General features: G+C 33.7%; 1 protein-coding gene across 1 annotated transcript; it reads left to right on the top strand.

Annotated features, from left to right (window-relative positions):
- Positions 1-75: 75 nt before the first annotated feature.
- On the top strand, positions 76-20,983 carry LOC121384777 (ligand-dependent nuclear receptor corepressor-like protein). Its single transcript, XM_041515354.1, has 6 exons — positions 76-174; positions 4,118-4,186; positions 7,401-7,480; positions 8,390-8,450; positions 11,608-11,815; positions 12,979-20,983. The coding sequence occupies exons 1-6, from the start codon at positions 81-83 to the stop codon at positions 14,549-14,551; spliced, it is 2,085 nt and encodes a 694-aa protein (XP_041371288.1). The 5' UTR covers positions 76-80; the 3' UTR covers positions 14,552-20,983.
- Positions 20,984-21,263: the final 280 nt, after the last annotated feature.

Below are 21,263 nucleotides of genomic sequence, written 5' to 3'. Positions count from 1 at the left end.
ACGAAATTTTTACCTGTACGTAAAACGTCACGAGTTTAGAGGTCATAGTATCATGACGTAAGCGGTAGTGCATGGTCAACATGGTTGATTGCGGTAGCGCACAGTGCGCTCAGGAAAGGCGAACATTTCGAAATGAACTTTTATCGTGGAGCAAAAAAATACCAATGACAGTTGGTAAGTACATTTGCCTTCTATTTCTAAAAAACCCTGCGATTTTATTCCGGTTCGTAAACGAGGACTGCAGAAAACACCATCTCACCATTGTCAAAATTTTCGCCAATCTTCGGTCATCCTTTGGATCGATCGATAAAGCAAGCACCTTCTGTAGCCAAATTCATCCCCAGCTATTTTTTAGCTTCGGGTCGATTTTTTTCCATCGTATTTTGTTAAGGTTTATATATTTCGGCATCTTGTCAACTGACAGTCGTGTCGAGTTCGATAATTTGTCGTCTGCTTACCTTGTTGCTTCATTTAAAATGAGACCATTCTACCAAAATTCCTAAACCATATTGTACATCATAATCATAACCGCCATGTTTGTGCCCTTATTAAGGTTTGGCACAAAAGATACCTCATTAATAATGTGTTGTCACAGGAATATATCTATTCTTTTGTTGTGTTTAACAAAAGTAGCATTGTTTTTACTTTTGCACCTGTGTGACCCACATTTGGTTTATTTACTTATTTAAGGTGAGATGCTATTGTGTGTCTAGCTTTTGATCCGAGTTAGCGATGAGGCGTGACCTCGTGTCGCACTATTATAATGAGCTCGCTAATAGGTTGCTGATGGTAGCCAAATATTGAAGCAACAGTGACTGAAGGTTACAAGCAAGACACAATTTATGTCTGATGATTTTAATGCAGTCTTTGAGATTTGTAATAGCTTATTATCATTATTGAATTTGGATATGGAGTAATGCTGGTTACGGCAGATATTGATTAAATACAGAATGGCAACTGATAAATTGCTGTAAATGGGGGAAATATTTAGGTCAAGAGATATGTGTGTGATACATAAATTACATGTATGACATCATTTTTGTTCATGGATCTTTATCAATAAACTGGTTTTATTTTAATAATACGATTTACATATATGTAATACATGTGTGTGACACTGACAGAAACATGAAGTGGAATATTATTTGATAGTTGAAATTGATTTATATTTAAATGTAAATAAATCTGGTAAACTTGTTATGTAAACTGTCACTTCATAATGTATCTACCAAAAAAAAACCTTGATCAAAAGCAACATTTGCCTGTTTGATTACATGTAGCATGTCAAAAATTGCTACACATTCAACTGTTGTTATTTCATTTTGACTTATAATTTTTAAATTTAAAAATAATAATAATTGAATTGAGGAGTGATTACTTTTAAATTTAATGAGTCTGTCCCGATTTTTTTTTTCACTGTAATATTTTTAAAAAATTTACCAATAAAAAATTTACTAATTTGTTTTCATTTAGTATATCTCTGCACCTATATACATGGTGATTCTGAACATCCTAATGTTTGTTGTAGCCCAAACTGGATTTTACCTCAAAATAATATTGTAGAACTTTACAAAAATATTCAATAGGAAATAAAACAAAATATTTACTACTACAAACAATAGGATGATAACAAAAAAGATGTTGACATATACAGACACTGATATAAACAATAAAATTATTTAATATGTCATTTTATTTGTTAAAAAATGCTATATTTTAAGGAAACATCTTGTAATGACAGCCAACTTGGGAATGTTTCTTTAATCTGTTTCAATCATTCATTATCACAACATGCTATGGTATAATTATTATAGATATACCGGTGCTCTGTATTTGCAAAAAAATTGTATATTTCAAGTTATTAAAATTTGTTTAAATACACCCACACAGTTTTGATATATTAGTACATCTTGTGATTCAAAGATGTATAAATGTATTTATTTAAATGTATATATGTGCTTATTTTGAATTGAGGAGTGATTATTTTTAGATTTAATGAGTCTGGCCTGAATTTTTTTTTTACCAATAAAAATTAAATATTAAATCTAATTTTTCATTTAGAATATCTCTGCATGTATATTATACATGTTGATTCTGACCATCCTAATGTTTGTAGTAGCCCAAACTGGATTTTACCTCCCAATAATTTTGTAGTTATATTTTTTAACTACTACAAACAATAGGATGATAACAAAAAAGACATTGAATATATAGACACTGATATTATAAACAATAAAATTATTTAATATGTAATTTTATTTGTTAAAATGCTATATTTGAAGGAACATCTTGTAATGACAGCCAACCCGGGAATGTTCTTTAATCTGTTTCAGTCATTCATTGTCACTCATGTGTATGCATTAATAAGTCACAGCATGCTATTGTGTAATTATTATAGATATACCAGTGCTCTGTATTTGCGGAAAAAAATTGTGTATTTCAAATTATTAAAATTTGTTTACATACACCCACACAGTTTTCATATATTAGTGCATCTTGTGATTCAAAGGTGTATAAATGTATTTAAATGTATATATGTGCTTATATATAATAACAGATGAAAACAAAATTAAATTCTGTTTGATGGGAATTTTTTCTTCAAAATAACAAAACACATTTTTGCACCTTTTATGAAATATGGATTTATTTAAAAAAAATTATATTTGTTAAGTGAAATTATGGTAAGATAAATATTCAATAATTGTGTTGAAAACAAACAATAGTGCAGAAATTGATTTGTCAATCTTAGTAACAAGTGATGAATTTCACCTTATACTGTGCAATCTCCTGTTATACTAGTACATGTATGCATTTTGTGATTTGTGGTATACATGTATGTACATGTATATTGAAAAAAGATGAAAATAAGCAATTTTAACAAGTAAAAACAGGAGGGAAACAGTTAATTTTAACTTGTATTTGGATAATGAGAAAAGTAATCTGCACTGACCTTATAGTTTAATCTAAGTAGCAAATGGCCATCTTTTGGGACAACATATATTTTATATATGAAATTTTGATAAACCAGACAGGAAATACTTGGGGTTTTCATGTGTGCGGTGGACATATAATTGAACTCTTTGTGTTTTTCCTATTCCCACTATTGCTTCATCACTGATTGTGATGTTCAGATTAATAGTTTGTTCAGCATTGTTCACTGGAAATATTTGACCAATTAATGATGGCTTGGCGTGGCTAGTATTTTAAAGTGTTCATATACCTTTATGGTTTCAAACATGCCTATCTCGAGTCCGGCTTCTGATAAGATCGATAATGATGAACATGTTCAATGCATAAATTTTGGCATGAACGGTTTTGTCGTTGGTCTGTCGGTTATGCAAAACATAAACGACAGATTGTTAATGTAAAAGTTGTAATAGCTCATCAGAAAATCCAACCAAACATATGTTGGCTAATATTAATAGTGTTTTCTAAAACTACTTGGTCGGAAATGAATAGGGTCTATTAATAGTAAACATGATGGCATTCCAGCGACCTAGCGTCAAATAAAATGACCGCTAATAATAACTTTGTGACTGTCAAAGCATGCCAATACTTAGCTTCATCTGGCTCACATGAAGGTACCTTTGCACCTCCTGATTGATTTAGTTTGAAACCCATTTTGCCTGTCACAAGAGCATGTACTGTGTATTACAAACATGCACCACAGTGTGCTAGATCTCATGCCACCGTCATGTTCTCGTTACTATGAATAGCATTTTACAGAATTTCTAATTTTCCAACAAATTGAAACTGACGCTAATAAATATTTTTTAAAATTATATTGATGTTTTATAATGTTTGACAAATATCATCTACAGATTAAGCCTAAATTAAAATTGGTTTAAAATGAATAAAAAATTCTTCCCCAAAAGAGGTCAGAAAATATTTTGACACATGTCGATTTTCATGGGTCGGTCAGGTTAGGACAAATAAAAAGCTTTCACGTTAATCCTAACACACAAAGAGTATATTTTTATATTTATGATAGGAAATTTGATGGAGAAAAACTACGAAAATTGCTAATCTTAGATTCTCGTTTGATTATCGTTGCCCATTAACCTTTTCATTTATATCTGGACTACTTAAATGTTTACATTTTCTTCTATTTTCACAGCCTTAGAAACGATTGCCGAAGAACTAGGTGCAAAAGATGTGATGAAAGATGTTTTTGAACCACTTAATTGTAAGTAGAATACATATTATAACTTGTGTTCTGTTATTGTGTTTGTTTTAAAAGGCAAGAGACATATTAGCAGGCCTGGAATTAATTTGTTTGTTGGTGCTTGTCGATCAATTTGAGCCTGTCATAAATAAAAATGTGCCTGTCACCAACTGTTGAAATGATGTTACTGTCTTTTATTAGTCATGTACTATTACTTATCATCCATTAAAGGCTTTTGTAGGAGATATCGCTGGCACTATAATTTGTGATATTTTCTGCAGGAGATATCACTTCTTATAATCTTGATTGGTCAAATTTTAATCATAAGACAATTTTTTGTTACGTCACTGTGTTTGTTTCAGCGATAAACCTACCATTAGTGATATCACACCACTGCCGTTCTGCTAGTTGATGAGTATTGCTGACATTCAACCCACATTACTGACATTGTTTACAACTGTCGCAAATGAAAAGAATGATAATGGATGATAAAAAGAATATCCCCCTCGTGTCTTGTGATATATAATTTATCAGCACTCGTTGATAAAAGTATAAAATCCTCGGCAAGCCTCAGATTTAATACTTTTATCAACTCGTGCTGATATCACAAGACACTTGGAGAGTATCCTCAATTTATACAAGTAGTTTCATGATGCATTGAAACCCTCTAACAGTATATACACTGGATAAATTGAGTGTAACATAAAGTCGTTCTGATGGGTAATTCAGCTTACAAGGGTTAGGATTGAGGTAAAAATCTTTGTGTAGTCTGTTCACTATTAAATATAGAAAACATAATAAAACTGTCAAATAACAAAGTCTGCAATTAAATGTGGATAGAATTATGCAATTTATAAGCACTTATAATAGTTATATGCAGTTACGAAATTTGGCTTCGGTTTCCAGTTTCTGTTATGACAAAAGAGTAGAATTTTGATTTCGGTTTTTATTGACTTTTACGGTAATAACGTTTGGTTTGGTAATGAGAAAACTTTGCAAAGCCCAAAAAGAACAATTTGTAGAACAGTCATGTTCCAGGCTTGTGAGTCTTATTAAACAAAGCAAAAATACTATTCAGCCATGTTAGTAAATATAAAAATTTGTTAGCCTACAGATATTATCACTAGCCCGAGATTCTTTCCTCAGATTTTGTGGAAATCTTTTTTCCCCCATATGGGCAATTCCATAAAAAGTTATACATTAAGAGTGAAAATGTTTGTTCCTGTTATGCCTGTATTTTTCACATAGAATTATTTGTAATAATCAATAAACCATAAAATACTCGGGTTTTGTTTTAAAAATGTGTCATGTGACCTGGCGGCCACCTTTAATTTGTGCTATTTGCTCCTGAGAAGAGAATCCAAATTGCACTGATACCTTTTTTCAAAAATGTCATTAAATTTGGATGAAGATGATAAATCTGAGTGTTGCATTTTGTTTCTAAAATCTTAATGGTAATTTCCAAACAACACATTAAAAAATTTGGAATAGATTTTTATGAATAAAAACTTGAACTTGTAACATAACCTTGTTGCATCAGTTAACTTTTGAAGCATATTTTTAATATTGATGTCCTACAGTGCAACCACATATTATATTTGTTTACATTCTCCAAGTTGTGCCATGGGTACACCACACAGCAACATCATAATCTTAAGTAGGCACACCAAGAATTAAAATTTGTTGGTAACTGACGTAACCTCAAAGTTAGTAACTGGCATAACACATTAGCACATACATCATTTCCATTGTAACATTTCTTTGAGACATAATGTAAGATTGTGAAATGTGTTAATCTTCAAACTAGATGATAAGAATAGCCGACATCATGGTAAATGTGTTCATTTGTAATGTGGATTAACGTTAACAAACAATTTATCTTAATTCTCATTTTGATACAAAGAAATTTTTTTCCGATCGCAGTGTTACCAATGAATTTGTCTTTTGTCTCGGAAATTAACGAAAATAGCTGATATTGAAAACCCCACTGAAAATACCGTATGGGTACAAATAATAAAGTAAGGGTACAAATCAAGTGTTAAGACAAATAATAAACATTAGTCGTGTTCACACTAGCATTTTTAATCCAGATTAAATGTAGTCCGGACTAAGTGTTCACACTAACAATTTTTTAGGTTTAAATTGGTATGGACTAGTTCAACCTGGACTAATTTAGTCCAACCCAAAAGATCGATCCAGGCTCAGACTAAATTTTAGCTCTGTCTAAATGTCGCAGTGTGAACACTCCTCGGTTCCAGGTCTGAGCTAAATCGTAATTGTGTGGTACAGCGATGTTGTCCTTTAACACAGTCACTTTCGGGTGGGGTTTTTTATACTCCCGTCTATGGGTCATATTATGGTATGGTGTTGTCCGTACATCCGTCTGTCTGTTAACATTTTCTTGTCCAGACCATATCTTGCATACATATGCATACAGGACGATCAAACCTCACATGTAGGAACAACTTGGGATAATGGTGTGTTGTGTACTATTACTAGGTCACTGTGACCTACTTTCACGGTCTACTGCACATAACAGTAAATCCTTGTCGGGATCATATCTTGCATACAGGATCATCAAACCTCACATGGCTATGTCAGAGGCTGGATCCGTGGCCGGCGTGCCAGAACCTTCAAGGATATGGGCACGTTAATAGAGTTCCCATTCCCATTGCATACAGATGCATACAGGACCATCAAACCTCACATGTAGGAACAACTTTGTACGGCAGTGTGTGACGTACTATTACTAGGTCCCTGTGACTTACTCCGACACAATATAATTGTACATACAATGTGTTGAGTGTGTCGTTAAATAAAATATGTCCTTCCTTCCTTCTGTGACTTACTTTTCACTGTCTACTGCACATAACAATTAATCCATGTCTGGACCATATCTTGCATACAGGATCATCAAACATCACATGTAGGAACAACTTGGGATGGTGGTTGGTCTAAAACAAACTGTTCATCCATCCCATTGCAAAATCTTTACATAATTAGAATTGAATCATACCCATGGATAACATATTCATTAATATAGACATGGTTTTCCATCAAATTCCTAATGAGTGTATCAGGAGTTTTATTTTTAACTCCTCCATCTGAATTTTCACTTGCATTTGATGATCAAACCTGGTACTGGATGGTTTGATGGGTGGTGGGTGGGTTTTGGAAGGATGGATGGATGTTAGTTATATCATTTTTGAAAATATTTGTGTATCATTTCCTTAAGGCTTGGAACCGGAAGAGTTAACAGACTGGGAGCCACAGAAGGAATGTTTCTACTGCAGTGCCAGATTAACCCTCTTGTTTGTAAGTAACATCATTATAAAACCAACACTCTATTACTATTGTGATCTAGCTTCTTGATTTTAGCTGTAGATAACATGCTTGTAAAAATGAGCAGAAAACCAGAATTTTTGCAGTCCAGATACTGTGACTTCCATACTATTTACATTTAATGACATTGCATGCCTTTGAAAATTGTGAGAGCGATCGTTTCATTCGCGCAAATCTTAATTTGTGTAACCTATTTTTTGTTCACCCAAAATTTGGAGCACCATTTACTTGGATATAACAGGTTACACAAAAAGGAAATTGGTTACCTGGATTTATTTCTGCATACCGGCCTCGGTGGCGTGGCAGGCCATCGGTCTACAGGCTGGTAGGTACTGGGTTCGGATCTCAGTCGAGGCATGGGAGTTTTAATCCAGATACCAACTCCAAACCCTGAGTGAGTGCTCCGCAAGGCTCAATGAGTAGGTGTAAACCACTTGCACCGACCAGTGATCCATAACTGGTTCAACAAAGGCCATGGTTTGTGCTATTCTGCCTGTGGGAAGCGCAAATAAAAGATCCCTTGCTGCCAATCGGAAGAGTAGCTTGTGTAGTGGCGACAGCGGGTTTCCTCTCAAAATCTGTGTGGTCCTTAACCATATGTCTGACACCATATAACCGTAAATAAAATGTGTTGAGTGCGTCGTTAAATAAAACATTTCTTTCTTTCTTTTTTTATATCTGCATAACCGTTAAATGGGTCACACAGATTTTCAATTCTCAGAAGCCTGCATTGTCTAAAAAGGTGCTTAAATTAATATAGCCTCTTACTTTAAAACATGATAAACATTCTGAAGACAGTAATGTGGTTAAACATAACTGATGTTTCCAATGTATTTGAATGTTTCTTGTTGTACATTATAAATGGAATGAACGTCATTGCAGGACATTGTTGATCAGATGACAGAAGATGTTAAGAATGGAAAATCGGACGTTGACTACCCTGGTAAGTGATGTCTGCATATTTACTGCTTATACAGGCCCCAATTTAGACAGCAAAATTGTTGTTTTCTTCGCCAAAACTCGGCTTAAGTTGCCAAGTTATTAGCAGTAGTGAGAAGTTGAAGTCGCCGTAATATTTTGGATTTAATACAATTTCAAAACTAAAATCACACAACAGATGTCATGACTTTGACTTATTTAGTGTCATAGCTCATTTGGCATATATACCGGCCTCGGTGACGTCGTGGTTAGGCCATCGGTCTACAGGCTGGTAGGTACTGGGTTCGGATCCCAGTCGAGGCATGGGATTTTCAATCCAGATACCGACTCCAAACCCTGAGTGAGTGCTCCGCAAGGCTCAATGGGTAGGTGTAAACCACTTGCACCGACCAGTGATCCATAACTGGTTCAACAAAGGCCATGGTTTGTGCTATCCTGCCTGTGGGAAGCGCAAATAAAAGATCCCTTGCTGCCTGTCGAAAAAAGAGTAGCCTATGTGGCGACAGCGGGTTTCCTCTTCAAAACAGTGTCAAAATGACCATATGTTTGACGTCCAATAGCCGATGATAAGATAAAAAATCAATGTGCTCTAGTGGCGTCGTTAAATAAAACAAACTTCATTTGGCATATTGTCGGTCTGTGTTTTTACTTTGATGTCAAACTGTATATCGACACTTGTCATTTGAAGTGACCAGTCAAGCATTGTCTTGGTCAATAATTTAAGTAATATCAGTAATTTGAGTAATACAACATGTACCATATATTATTACTTTCATTTTAACATAATGACACATTATCAACTACTTAATTATATCATGTTTTTAATGAAAAATACAATAGTTTTTTTTAATTTTATTTCCGCAAGTCATATTTTATATCAAAATATTACGATTAGAAGAGAATGTAATTTCAGAGCTTCTAGAATTTTTATAAAATCCACTAGCCATGGGATCAGTGATTTTTTTAATTTACTAGCCACAATTAAAAATTCATTAGCCCTACTTTACTTTAAGTTAATACAATTTTACCAATAGTAATAATGTCACCTAAAGAGGGAGATGGGCCTTAAAAACACTAAGATTAGGTGATGGGGGTTGGGTCAGGGCATTTATATTAACAAAATAGACTTAAATACAGCATTTGACAACTTTTTTTCACTAGCATTGGGCATGACAATAGTAGATATTTACTAGCCCGGCATTAAATATCACTAGCCATGGGAGTGGGGCTACCATAATCTAGAAGCCCTGAATTTGGAATTTTTGCGAATGGTGAAATGTACCGATAAATGTTCACTTTGCTTCTTTTTAACAAACTTCTCTCCCCTTTCTTCTGGAAAGGGAGAAGTCAGTTCACCTACATTTTTAATTCTACATTAGGGCTTGTTATATTCAAAACATAACATGGCACTTTGTTGTCTTGTTTTTTAAGAAGTTATCATTTAATGATGTAATTTCAGGTTGTGTTATTAAGCCTTTTAATTATGGATTATATAATTGTGATGGGTATTTTTATAAATAATATATATTATGATATGGGTACCAAAGACTAAGCCACCTTGTCATAATCCACTTCATAAATGCATTCATGAGTAGTGATGTTCAATAATTGATTGATTTAGCTCTAGTGATGTGAGGATCGATTATAAAAATCCATTATCGATTGTATGGAAAAATTATAACCTTAATTATTTTGATGATGGAATTGATATAAATATGATGAGATGGTGTTTGTTTTCATGTATACTGGTAAAATGAGTCATTTGTGTAGTTTTTTTTATCCCTTTGAATGCAGCAATAGGTGCACAACCCTTATAATTTAAAACCTTCTTGTATTCATATAGTTCTAACCCATTGTGTAATCGAACATTGATCAGTTGGTGCCAACCGATTATAATCGATGATGAAGTTCCAACCAATTGCCAATACTATGCATGAGAAATGTTTGAGTGAACATGGGTTCATTTGGCAGGGAGTTACTGCATACTTACAGACGAGGAAAAACTCATAATTGGGCATTTAAAAGTGGTGCACAATTGACAATCTGGCTCTTAATCTTCAGAAAACAACATGTATGTTAGTAAGTACAACATACAAAATAGCCAGGCAGCACTCAATACAAATTATGCTAAACAATGAAAAACTTAATGCAGTAAAATCGCAAAAGGTACTTGGTGTTTATATAGATGAGTCACTGACCTGGACAGTACACATTACAAAAATGATTTCAAAATTGGTCTCGACTATCTCACTTCTCAGGAGACTTAATATATACTTAAATCAAGCTGCCAAAACAGTTTTCTATAATGCATACGTTGTTCCAATTCTCGACTTTGCTGCTACTGTTTGGGGACACTGTGCTAAGGAACAAATGGTTCAAATTCTAAAAATGCAAAAACGTGCAATGAGAATAATTTTAAACAAACCATTAATAACTCCATCTAAAGACATGTTCAGGGAATTAAATATTTTACCTTTCCCTGACAGAATAAAATACCACATCGGCATAATGGTATATAAAGCACTAAATGGCTTCTTCCCAGAATACATTACATCTCTCCTTACCCCAATATCTGAAACCTGTAATTATAACCTAAGATCTTCTAACAAAAACAAACTTCAGCTACCAAGGCCTCATACTGAACTATATAAAAAATTCTTCAGTTACTCAGGTGCTCAGATATGGAATACAATACCCCTTGATATTAGACACCAGAAGTCAGTTGCGAACTTTAAATCCAGCCTGAAACAATATCTCATGGATGTTTATTTGGCTGATTAATTTTTATTCTATATAATAATTATGTTTTGAGACTTTAGTGTCAATATTACACAACTAACAGATGTCTGTTAAATGTAAGATTTCTCTAGTCAATATGTACATGTATGTATGCATTATTATAATAGTATAGTACTTAGTATATATGTATTTTCTTTTCCAGTATTTCAATGTATTGTTGAGGGCCAAGTGGAAGATTAGCTTGTGCTAAACCTGTCACCCTCATTAAATAAAGTTATTATTATTATTATTATTATTATATAATGTTCCTTTACACCTGTTTGAAATTGGGATACATTAATAATCATAGTTCTGTTTGTTTTACTACTTCACAAGAGTACTCTACTAATAGATTATTTAACAAAATCAATTATTTATTGCAGGCCTTCGAAATTTGCATGAACTGTTGCCTTATTGCCCTCAGTTTTACACACACGGATTTGGCCGCGAGTGTCTTGAATCAAACAATGTTGCAAAGAGTGCACAGACCACCACGACTCCCTCCAGTACAGAGGATGGGGGGATGTCTGTTCCATCCACCAGCAAAGGTCATATTGAGCTCAAAATTCCTCGAATTCTTATGTTAGCCGGGTAAGTATTTAATAAATTTTACTTCATATTTGTACGAATGTCGGATATGTAGTGATGATTACATGAATGTTGTGATTTTAATTTTAAAGGTAATTACAGCGAAATATATTCAGTTTTAATTCCGGTTTTCAGGTTTTTATCGATACTTAAAATTTAAAACATAAATCTTTTCTTCTTTTTTTTTAAAGTGTTATTCTTGTTTTTTTCTACTCTTTTAAATCATTCGATTCTGTCTGACTTAAAAAAGAAAAAGACGAAAAACTTGATGTGCTTCATTCAGTTCCCTCAGCAACCATTTTGAATTGAATTTGAGAAATCATAATAAAGATAAATAGTAAATTAACTGGGATAGTATGCCTTTTGTATGATTATTGTAAACACCATGTTGGTGACACAGTAATTAAATTTAATTTTTATTTGGAGTATTGAGTGTATTGTTGCTATTTTGTGTTTTATTTCTGTAATTACAGGTTCCTTTTTAAACAGTATGTGGTACTTCTAGTTGAAACTGGCATAGTTTCTTGCTTGGTAATGACATCCAGTGTGTTCTTGGTTATTCTAATGTCTGAAGATAGAAGTTCTGAACAATGTTTTGATATGACTGGTGTACACTAAACATTTTATGATTCTGGATTTCTGAAAGTGCCATTTATAATAGGGCATGCTTTTTTTCATGCTATGAAATTTACTACACGCTATTTATTTCTGAGCCGATAGTACATTTTTTTGTTATTTCCAAAATACTTTTAATTTTCTTATTACATCAAACAAAACTGAAATTATTTACAAAATATTTTTTGTAGGAGGATGGAACAGACTATAGAAATACATACTGTTGAACTGTTATAATGTTCAACAATTCATAACAGTTCATATGATCAAGGACATAGACCTTTATGTGTCTCCACATAAGATTTGGAGATTTTGGGTGTGGGGATTGTAGGATGAAATTGTAGATGATTATACAGAAAGAAATACATTTAACATGACTTGATATGAAACAATCACTATTTCAAGCAAGAAACTAAATGTGAGTTGCAATTCCTGCAGTTAAGAAAATGTCAGTGGAAAATCCTATATGCAAAAAAAATGTGCCCAAGAGAATTAAAAACTCAGTGGTATGAGGAAGAAATGTCTTTAAATGATGTCATTTTATTTTGCAGAAGAAAAAAAGAGAGTATGAATGGCAAAAAAGCATACACTAATGACGACCTTTCACAAGCGGTTACTGAAATTCGTGACGGAAAGTTGGGAACAAGAAGAGCTGCCATGCTTTATGGGATTCCAAGATCAACACTTCGAAATAAAATTTTCAAGATGGTGTCTGAAGAGAATTTGCAAATGGATTTGGATGATTCAAGCTCAGCTGATGAAGTCATCCCGGATAATGGCATGAAATTGTCAGACTTGATGCAGACCAGCTCATTCACCTATCTGCCACCACTACCATTCCCACTTCCTATCAAGAAAGAACCCGATACAGAGAATTTCGATGGGGAATTTGACCGCAAGATGGAACTTTTACGACGCAAGCATAATTTGAATGGTGCAAGAGATAACTTGCGTACCCCTGCTCACTCACCCGAACTGAAGTTGCCTTTGCTGGGAGATTTGATTCGTAAAATGGTTCAACAGCGACTGGAAATGGAATGCCACAGTGCCTCGGTTACATCACTTTCTGAAACTAAACTAGTGCTTAAAAGGGAGATAGATGATGCCATGTGTAGCATGAATCCATTTGCATCTTTTAGTCCATGCTATGGTCTTGGCATGACAACCGCTAACTTGTCTGATCTTCGCATTCCGTCCTACAAGCCTGGGAATAGTTCATCAAAAGGACCAAATGCTCAAAATACGGTTGAACTACTGGAGGGGAAATGTTATGAGAATAGTAAAATAGGTGACGCCCTGAAAGACATTATTGTGAGATCGATATCTGAGAAGTTAAAGTTTCATGACCAGTCTAACGACGACAGTTCAGGAACTCTGACACCGGACGAATACTGTCCGAGAGGATCCTTTACCATGGATTCCTCCCAACAGTCGGTCTCCCCTCCAAACTCCATCCCTGTCTCTTCGTCTCATTTAATCGGTTCTTCTGGTCATAATCCGAAACGCTATCGAAAGGATTCTGTTCGAGACAAGCACAGTATGTCAGGTTCATCAGGGATTAAGAAAACGCGACCGAAGCGGGGCCAGTACCGGAAGTACAACAGTCAGCTGTTGATGGAGGCAGTGAGAGCAGTACAACGAGGAGAGATGAGCGTGCACCGAGCGGGAAGCTACTTCGGCGTGCCGCACTCGACACTGGAGTACAAAGTCAAGGAGAGGCACCTCCTCAGACAGAAGAAGGTCCGAGAAAGTCAGATGCAGAAAGAGGCCGGGTCGAGCGTGGAAACCAATTCAAACACTAGCGCATCCTCGCCACCACCATCGACACAGGTGACGTCGGAAAGTTTGCAGATAAGTCCCCTCGGCTTCACTTCTCCCAAACAGAGCACGTCCAGTGGGTTGCCATGGTTGCAGCCATTTGTAAACGGAAGTACAGCGTTTGATCCAACGATGGGGCTGTTCCCATCGGGCTTTTCTTTGAATACACCAGCATCAGAGTTGCTAAGAAAGCTGCAGCACAAGGTTCAGAGCAAGTCAAGTAGCTTTACACAAGATGATGCCTTCAACTTTCCACGGCCAAACGGTGTTGGTTCGCTCCAAGAGAGATTCCTGCTCTTCAACTGATCAAAATGTGTACATGTGGTGGTATATAGTGTTTTCGTATATGTTTGTTGAATATTTTAATATTTTAGTATTTAAGTATGAAATTTTATCTATACTCTAGTGATGATGGCAGCATTCATTTTTGGTAAACTGAAAAAAATTTCAAGTCTGAATACTACATGTATATTGTATTTTACACTGTGATCTTTTACACTGCAATTGTGGCTTGTGTTTTCTGGGGGGGGGGGGGTGTCTTTTCTGTGACAATATGTATCGTGATTATTACTGTCTGACAGTAAATATTGTGGTGCATAATGATAACTGATAACAGATTACTGATTAGTTGTTGACGTTAAAACTGTGTAATTCAGTAACTGGAAGTCATATCACATGATTGTTACCTTGGTAACTGATTGTTCGATTACTTGAACTGTATTTTCATAACATATGTATTGACTGTATTAACACAAGTATACTGTGGCTCTGTTACTACACTAACATTCCAGATGTCTTTTAAACAAAAATATTTTGAATTGGAATAGTATTTTTAATTTTACTTATGATTAGTTGCACATTAAGTATTTTTAAAAAAAAAACTTTCTTCGAAAACATGAATAAGATTCTCTTAATCTTAGAACACAATGGTTCACCACTTGACTCTTAGGTGCATGAAAGTAAAGTCGTGTCACCAGTGTGCAAACAGAACAGTTGTTCCCTGGATTAATCAACTAGCAAAGAGCAAAAATGTTTTGTTAGCTGATGAGGTATCTAATGACATGCACCTCTTTGACACTAAAATTAAAAATGAAGCTGGTTCTATATATATCATCAGATCCTTAAGAGCTAAATCCTTAAAAATATAAACTGAATTTGTCTGCATATTTCCAGTCGAATTCACCCAATTATTAATATTTTCCTGCAACTTGATTTTTTTAAGGTTGCCAAATGAAATGTTTCATAATAATAGCATTTTTTCCCCTCACCTTACAAAGAAAAAAGATGAGTATTACTTTTCTGCTGGAAGTGATGGCATCAACCTTTGTGTTTAGCTAACATTAAAGTTTCACCTTTAGCTCTATTTTTCACTGTATATTCTACGTTAATGAAACTTGTGAAAAACGTTAAAAAAATTCAGTAAATTACCAGTAAAATTTCAGTTGAATTTTTTTTTTGGAATTTCGTTTTATTTTAACATGCTTGGAGATGAAGATCTATGGATGCGGTTCTCAGCAATATTGCATAATTTTAATAAAGACATTTTAATTCACAGAATTCTTCTTTGAAAAAAGTAAAAAAAACTAAACAAATTACACATTTTACAAAAAATTTCACTAATGGCTCATTGTTTGTCCTTATTTAGACAGCAGGTGTCCCCAAATCATTCATTATTAGCCTCTAGTGCTGCTATTATCTCAATTATTAGTGCTCTGCCACCAATGCCTTACGTTTAGTAGATCTATGATCAACAGTTAGTTTTTATAAGCATGTCAGTATTTTCTAAATGTCCGATGAAGACCATTTAATCAAGAACATATTTCAGTTTTTTTGTTTGTTAGCTTTGTTTTTGTTTAGTGTAATAATTGTCAGCAAGATTAATAGAAATATTTAATGCCTATTTACTGTGTTCCAACTATTATCAGAGATGATAATAGTGGTGATATGTCCATGCTTATGTCCATTTAAAAGTTTCAAGCATGCTGGTCTGGGCTGGTTACAACGAGAAGTTAATACCATAATACCACCTGTCACCACATAGGCTATTCTTAACAGCAGCATGATGTTTTTTATGTGCACTTTAACTCAAAGGTTATTACTACAGAATTATTTTATTAGCCTTAATAGACTCGCCCAATAAAAGGTTCAGATGGAACCCAGATCAATGTTGCTAAGAGGTTTTTTTTTGTTCAGATTTACCTCATAAACTATTATCTGCTCGAGTGTTGGGTTTTTTTTGGGGGGGGGGGGGGGGAGGCAGGTTTGTCGTCTTGTCATTGTATATTAATTTCCGACTAGTGTACAAGTCATATACCCGTCCTTTATTGTTCTGTAAATAGTCATTGGAGATTGAGGTTTAACTAGATAAAACTGATTGTTACCTGTATGGATTATATTTTAATTATATATCACTTGTTAATGTTGTGCTGTGTGACTGTTCATTTTATTGTTACTAGAGTTGATCAAGTCATTGAATGATTCACATAAAAGATGATGATGATGATGATAATTTCAGTTAAAATACTTTGTCCTCTTACATTATGGTGTGATATTTCTGTCTAAAGTTTATAGTTTCTTGTATGAAACAGTACTTTCTGGGTTTTTTGTATGAAACAGTAATTTTGGTTTCTTGTATAAAACAGTAATTTTGGTTTCTTGCATGAAATAGTAATTTTCAGAATGTTGCATTTCAAAAAAAATTTAATCTTTATCTGGAGATGAGTGGAAGTTGTTCATCATCGGTACAAGTGTTCTGAAATCATACAGCTTGATAATGCACTGGGATTGTGATTACAAAACCCCAGAATCATCAGTATGTTGGTGTTTGTCAAATGATCACATCAAAGCCCTATCAAGTTTCTAAACACAAAAAGACAACCCAGTCAAGAACACACCTGATAAATAGAAATGAATATTTTGGGCAAGAAACTGTAACATTTAACCAGAAATACTGTGCATTATTTTGGGGGACTTTTACAGAAGGTGACATTAAGTACATTTTATATACAATAGACTGGTCACTTCCAACCTACATGTATGTTACATTGATTCATTTTAGTATTTGACATTTATTCTCATTTTAGTTTTTGGTATTTTGCAAAACATGGTTTAACTAGTGCAAAAAATATTAAGCATTTGTGAAAAATGTTTCTCCTATTTATTTTGTTTAAATCTGGGTTTTTTGTTTAATGAAACATATCAGTTATACATTTTTGTTATGTTTTAACGTTCATTTAACAGTTAACAGTTTTCTGTTTTCAGTGTTAATTTATTTACTGTCTCTTAAATGTTTTGATTGGCACACAGATAAAGCATCATTTAATTGTTATGGCATAATTCTGGCTGCCTTGTTGGGGTTTGTGTTTTATCAATGATACCGTTTATTCTTTTTCAACATTTAAACACGTAGCAGTTTGTAAACTAAACCAAATTATCAAGTTTCATCTTTGCATCTCATTCATATTGTGCATGTATTTTGGCTAATTAAATATAAATGGAAGAATTCTTCAAGGTATTTAACTTGGTGACTGAATGGGTATTATATTGGTACATTCTTCATCTGTCTTGGACACACTTTTTTAGACATAGCCAATGCTATTTCTTGTTCAGGTGACCTTTCATTGCAAATAGTCATTCTGAATGCATAACCAGCTGTAAGATTCAATTGGTCTAGGAAAGAAATATTTTGCTGAATGACACATAAATACATTTTACATTAAGGCTGTTTGGTGTTTACCATTTGGTTATTTTGAGACTTGATTTTAAGAATTAGAGAGGAAACCTGCTTCCACCACATATGATATTCCTGTTGAAAAGCATTAAGGGGTATTTTCTATGCACTTTTCCATAGATGGGATGGGAGTGTGGAGGAGAGAGAGAAGCCCAAGTTGATCAATGGTGATTGATTCTACAATCAATCACAGGTGAACACTCGACCACTGAGCTACATTTCACATATTGATGGGTCAAATGCAGGGTCATCTGGACATTCGATAGCATTACATTAGTTGGATCTAGTAACAGGCCAGTCACATCTGATTTCCATTGAATTGAGAAAATCGTAATCTTAATCATGCATCAAAGTAAGTCAAACTGTTGTTCAGGTTACTAGGAAGTTATCTGCACTACCACTTCTCTTGGTGGTGTTTTGTTTTTGCTTTAAATGTTAATTTCTGCACATTCCAAGTGTGTCTAGTCACTCTAAAGTTCAAATAGTTAAGTTTATTTTTATTTTTAAGTAACTCTTTCATTGTACAGCAAAACAACATTTCTTTAATTTTGCTGTAGTTGGCAACTTATTGCATAATAATGAGTTTACTGTTTGAGAGTGAACAAAGTGGCTTGTATGTTTTCTGTATTTTGTAAGTTGCTTTGTCCAATGCATTATTTAATCTCAAATGCTTTTTGAAGAGTACTGGGTTTGGATTTTGGCTTAGGTAGATCTTTTAAGGGATCTCCATTGATTTACCCATGGCAGGCATGCTTGAATCTTTAGTAAGTATGTGTTGATTGATTGATTGATTGGCTTGGATTAAAATAATGTGAAAGAAAGATTTTTGATGTAGTCTGACAGTGGCGTAGCTTGGGTTGCCAGTGCCCAGGGCAAGGCGAGTATTGCGCCCCGTAACCAGTGGATTATTAGCACTCCCCGAGTCCCTTCCACTAGTCCAGAGTTTTTGTGCCCAGGGCAATGGCTCTGATGGCCCCAACCACGCTACGCCCCTCGTTCTAGTCAAATCATTGAGGATATAGTTACTATTGTAATAAAGTATGTATACGTTTTAGTATACCAAACTATCACGTTTCATCATGTATCCTATTCTAATTGCACTTGAATTACAGTAAAGGTCTTTGAGTATACACTTTTACATGTCTTATTATTTTACATTCTTAGTGTGTATCAGCTTAAACTTTTACCTCTACTTGTTGTGTTTATTGTCAACAGTTTTTCAGTCTGATTCTTTAATTAACACTGTAATCACGTGCAAAAGCATGTGAGTTATGGTGCAAATTATAAAAAAAAGAAAAAGTTTTTTTTTTGTTGATTCATTTATATACTGTAAAAGTTTTGTCTGACACCCAGTAGCCAATTTTCCTTTGTGCTGAAGTCACTGTGTGGCACTATTACTGGATATTGGTACTGTCACAGCAAAACATCTTGCTAAATACATGTATCTAGCTACCACAGTTGGCAGTAATATAACTGTTTTAACATATAACCTAAAGATATAACTGATAATTTAGCAATTATTCAAGCAAACAAATATGCCAGCATTTAATTATGAGTAAACGTCATTTGAAAATAACTGGTATAGAAGTTTGCTGTACAGTCGCAAATTAAATGTTTTTTAGTGAAAGAAATTCATTAAATGAAATATGTCCTATAATGTTAAAGTTATCTAAGAACATTAAGATATCTAAGAATCTTGGCTATATGTTCAACAAAACAATGATAAAATGGCAGCAAATTTCAGAGTATGCATATATCTCAAGTTTTATTGAAGAACAATTAAAAAAATTCTTTAATATAGTGAGTCAGGTTAGGTCTTTATTAGTGTTATAAATCAATTGTTAATAAAACATTTGTTTACAGACTTATATATATTTTTTAATTCTGTTCTTAAGAAGTAAAGAAAATATGTCAGTGAATCAGGCCATTGTTTCTTTAGTACAATAGATTCTGTGGTATTATGATTTTAAAATTCTGCTCATTTGTTTTTACATTTAGCAGAAATGGTATTGATGTAATTTATGGTGAATTTTTTTTACATATTTTGTCAGTGGTGTGCATGGTTTAATATTTAGTGCTTATGGAAAATGTACTCAATTTGCTCGTACATGTGTTGTTGGTGTTCAAATAATATATTATTAAATTAATACTGATGGTGTACAGAAAGAACTGTTGTTACTAATATTGGTGAAAATCCTGTATAATGTTTTAAAAGGATTAAAAATTTGAATTACAATTCAAATTTTGTACCACACTGGATCAGGTGCCATATTTTCTATAGGAAGTGCCTTCATGATGATGAATTCATTGGCTGGGGCCATTGTGAAATGTTATGAAAAAGATTGTACTCAGACTCCATGTTTGTTTCATAAGTACTTTTTTCCCATTTCCTTTAAAGTTCTTGTAATTTGTTATATTTATAATTAGGTTTCTGTAGAGAAGGAACAGTGGATATTTCATAAACAGCAAACAAAATAAATATTTCATAAACAGCAAACAAAATGAATATTTCACAAATAGTTTCTCTTTTTTTTTTCAAGTGCTTTGTATTCTTTATATCATATATATACTGATGGGGAAAGATAAGGGATCATATATTAAACTGTAATACATGTACTTGACTGCAACTAAAACCCTCATCCATAGCTTCAGAAAATGAACCTTTTTATGTATGTGCTGAAATGACTTAATGAATTGGGACTTTTTATGACGTTACAGTAATATGGGTGCACAGCGTGCCATCACGTCCACCCCATAATTAAATTGACAGTGTACTGCGCGCTGTCATACTATGTAAGGGTTAACAATGCTATTGACATACAATCCCACATTACGTCTTTGATTGTTATACAGACCCTACTGTGTGATTAATAAATTAAATCTGAGCCCTACTACTAAGAGTTCCCTTGTTTCTTTCTATCAGTGTAGATGTCTGATAAAAGTATACATAGAGGATTCGTCATGAGTATTTTTTAATATGGAAAAATATCAACAAAGTCTGTTAATCGGTATTTGTCAAGGCTCTGCCGAGACAAATACCGATTGACTAGATGAGGTTGATATTTTACATATTAAAAAACACGAGTAGTGAATTCTATTTATCCTATAATACTTCTAAAATAACATTTTAATAAAAATATTTTTAGTAAATCACAGTACTAAAGTCGCCGCCATCGGTAATATGACGTCATCACGATTAGCACAAATTAGTTGGATGTCACGCATTTTAACTATTTCTTTGAAAACGTTGCACTCAGGTACACAGGTCTTGTTGGCTTGAAAGCAAAT

This window comes from Gigantopelta aegis, chromosome 10 (genome assembly GCF_016097555.1).
Source record: "Gigantopelta aegis isolate Gae_Host chromosome 10, Gae_host_genome, whole genome shotgun sequence".
In the NCBI taxonomy this organism is placed as follows: Eukaryota; Metazoa; Mollusca; class Gastropoda; order Neomphalida; family Peltospiridae; genus Gigantopelta; species Gigantopelta aegis.
The sequence above is the reverse complement of the archived record's forward strand: the minus strand, read 5'-3'. Positions and strand labels throughout refer to the sequence as shown.

Bases quoted from the DNA above. Each gene is read 5' to 3' on its own strand.
- LOC121384777 (XM_041515354.1), top strand. From the start codon at position 81: ATGGTTGATTGCGGTAGCGCACAGTGCGCTCAGGAAAGGCGAACATTT. The intron at 175-4,117 runs GTAAGTACATTT...CTATTTTCACAG, and splicing joins AAAAATACCAATGACAGTTG to CCTTAGAAACGATTGCCGAA. The intron at 11,816-12,978 runs GTAAGTATTTAA...TTTATTTTGCAG, and splicing joins CGAATTCTTATGTTAGCCGG to AAGAAAAAAAGAGAGTATGA.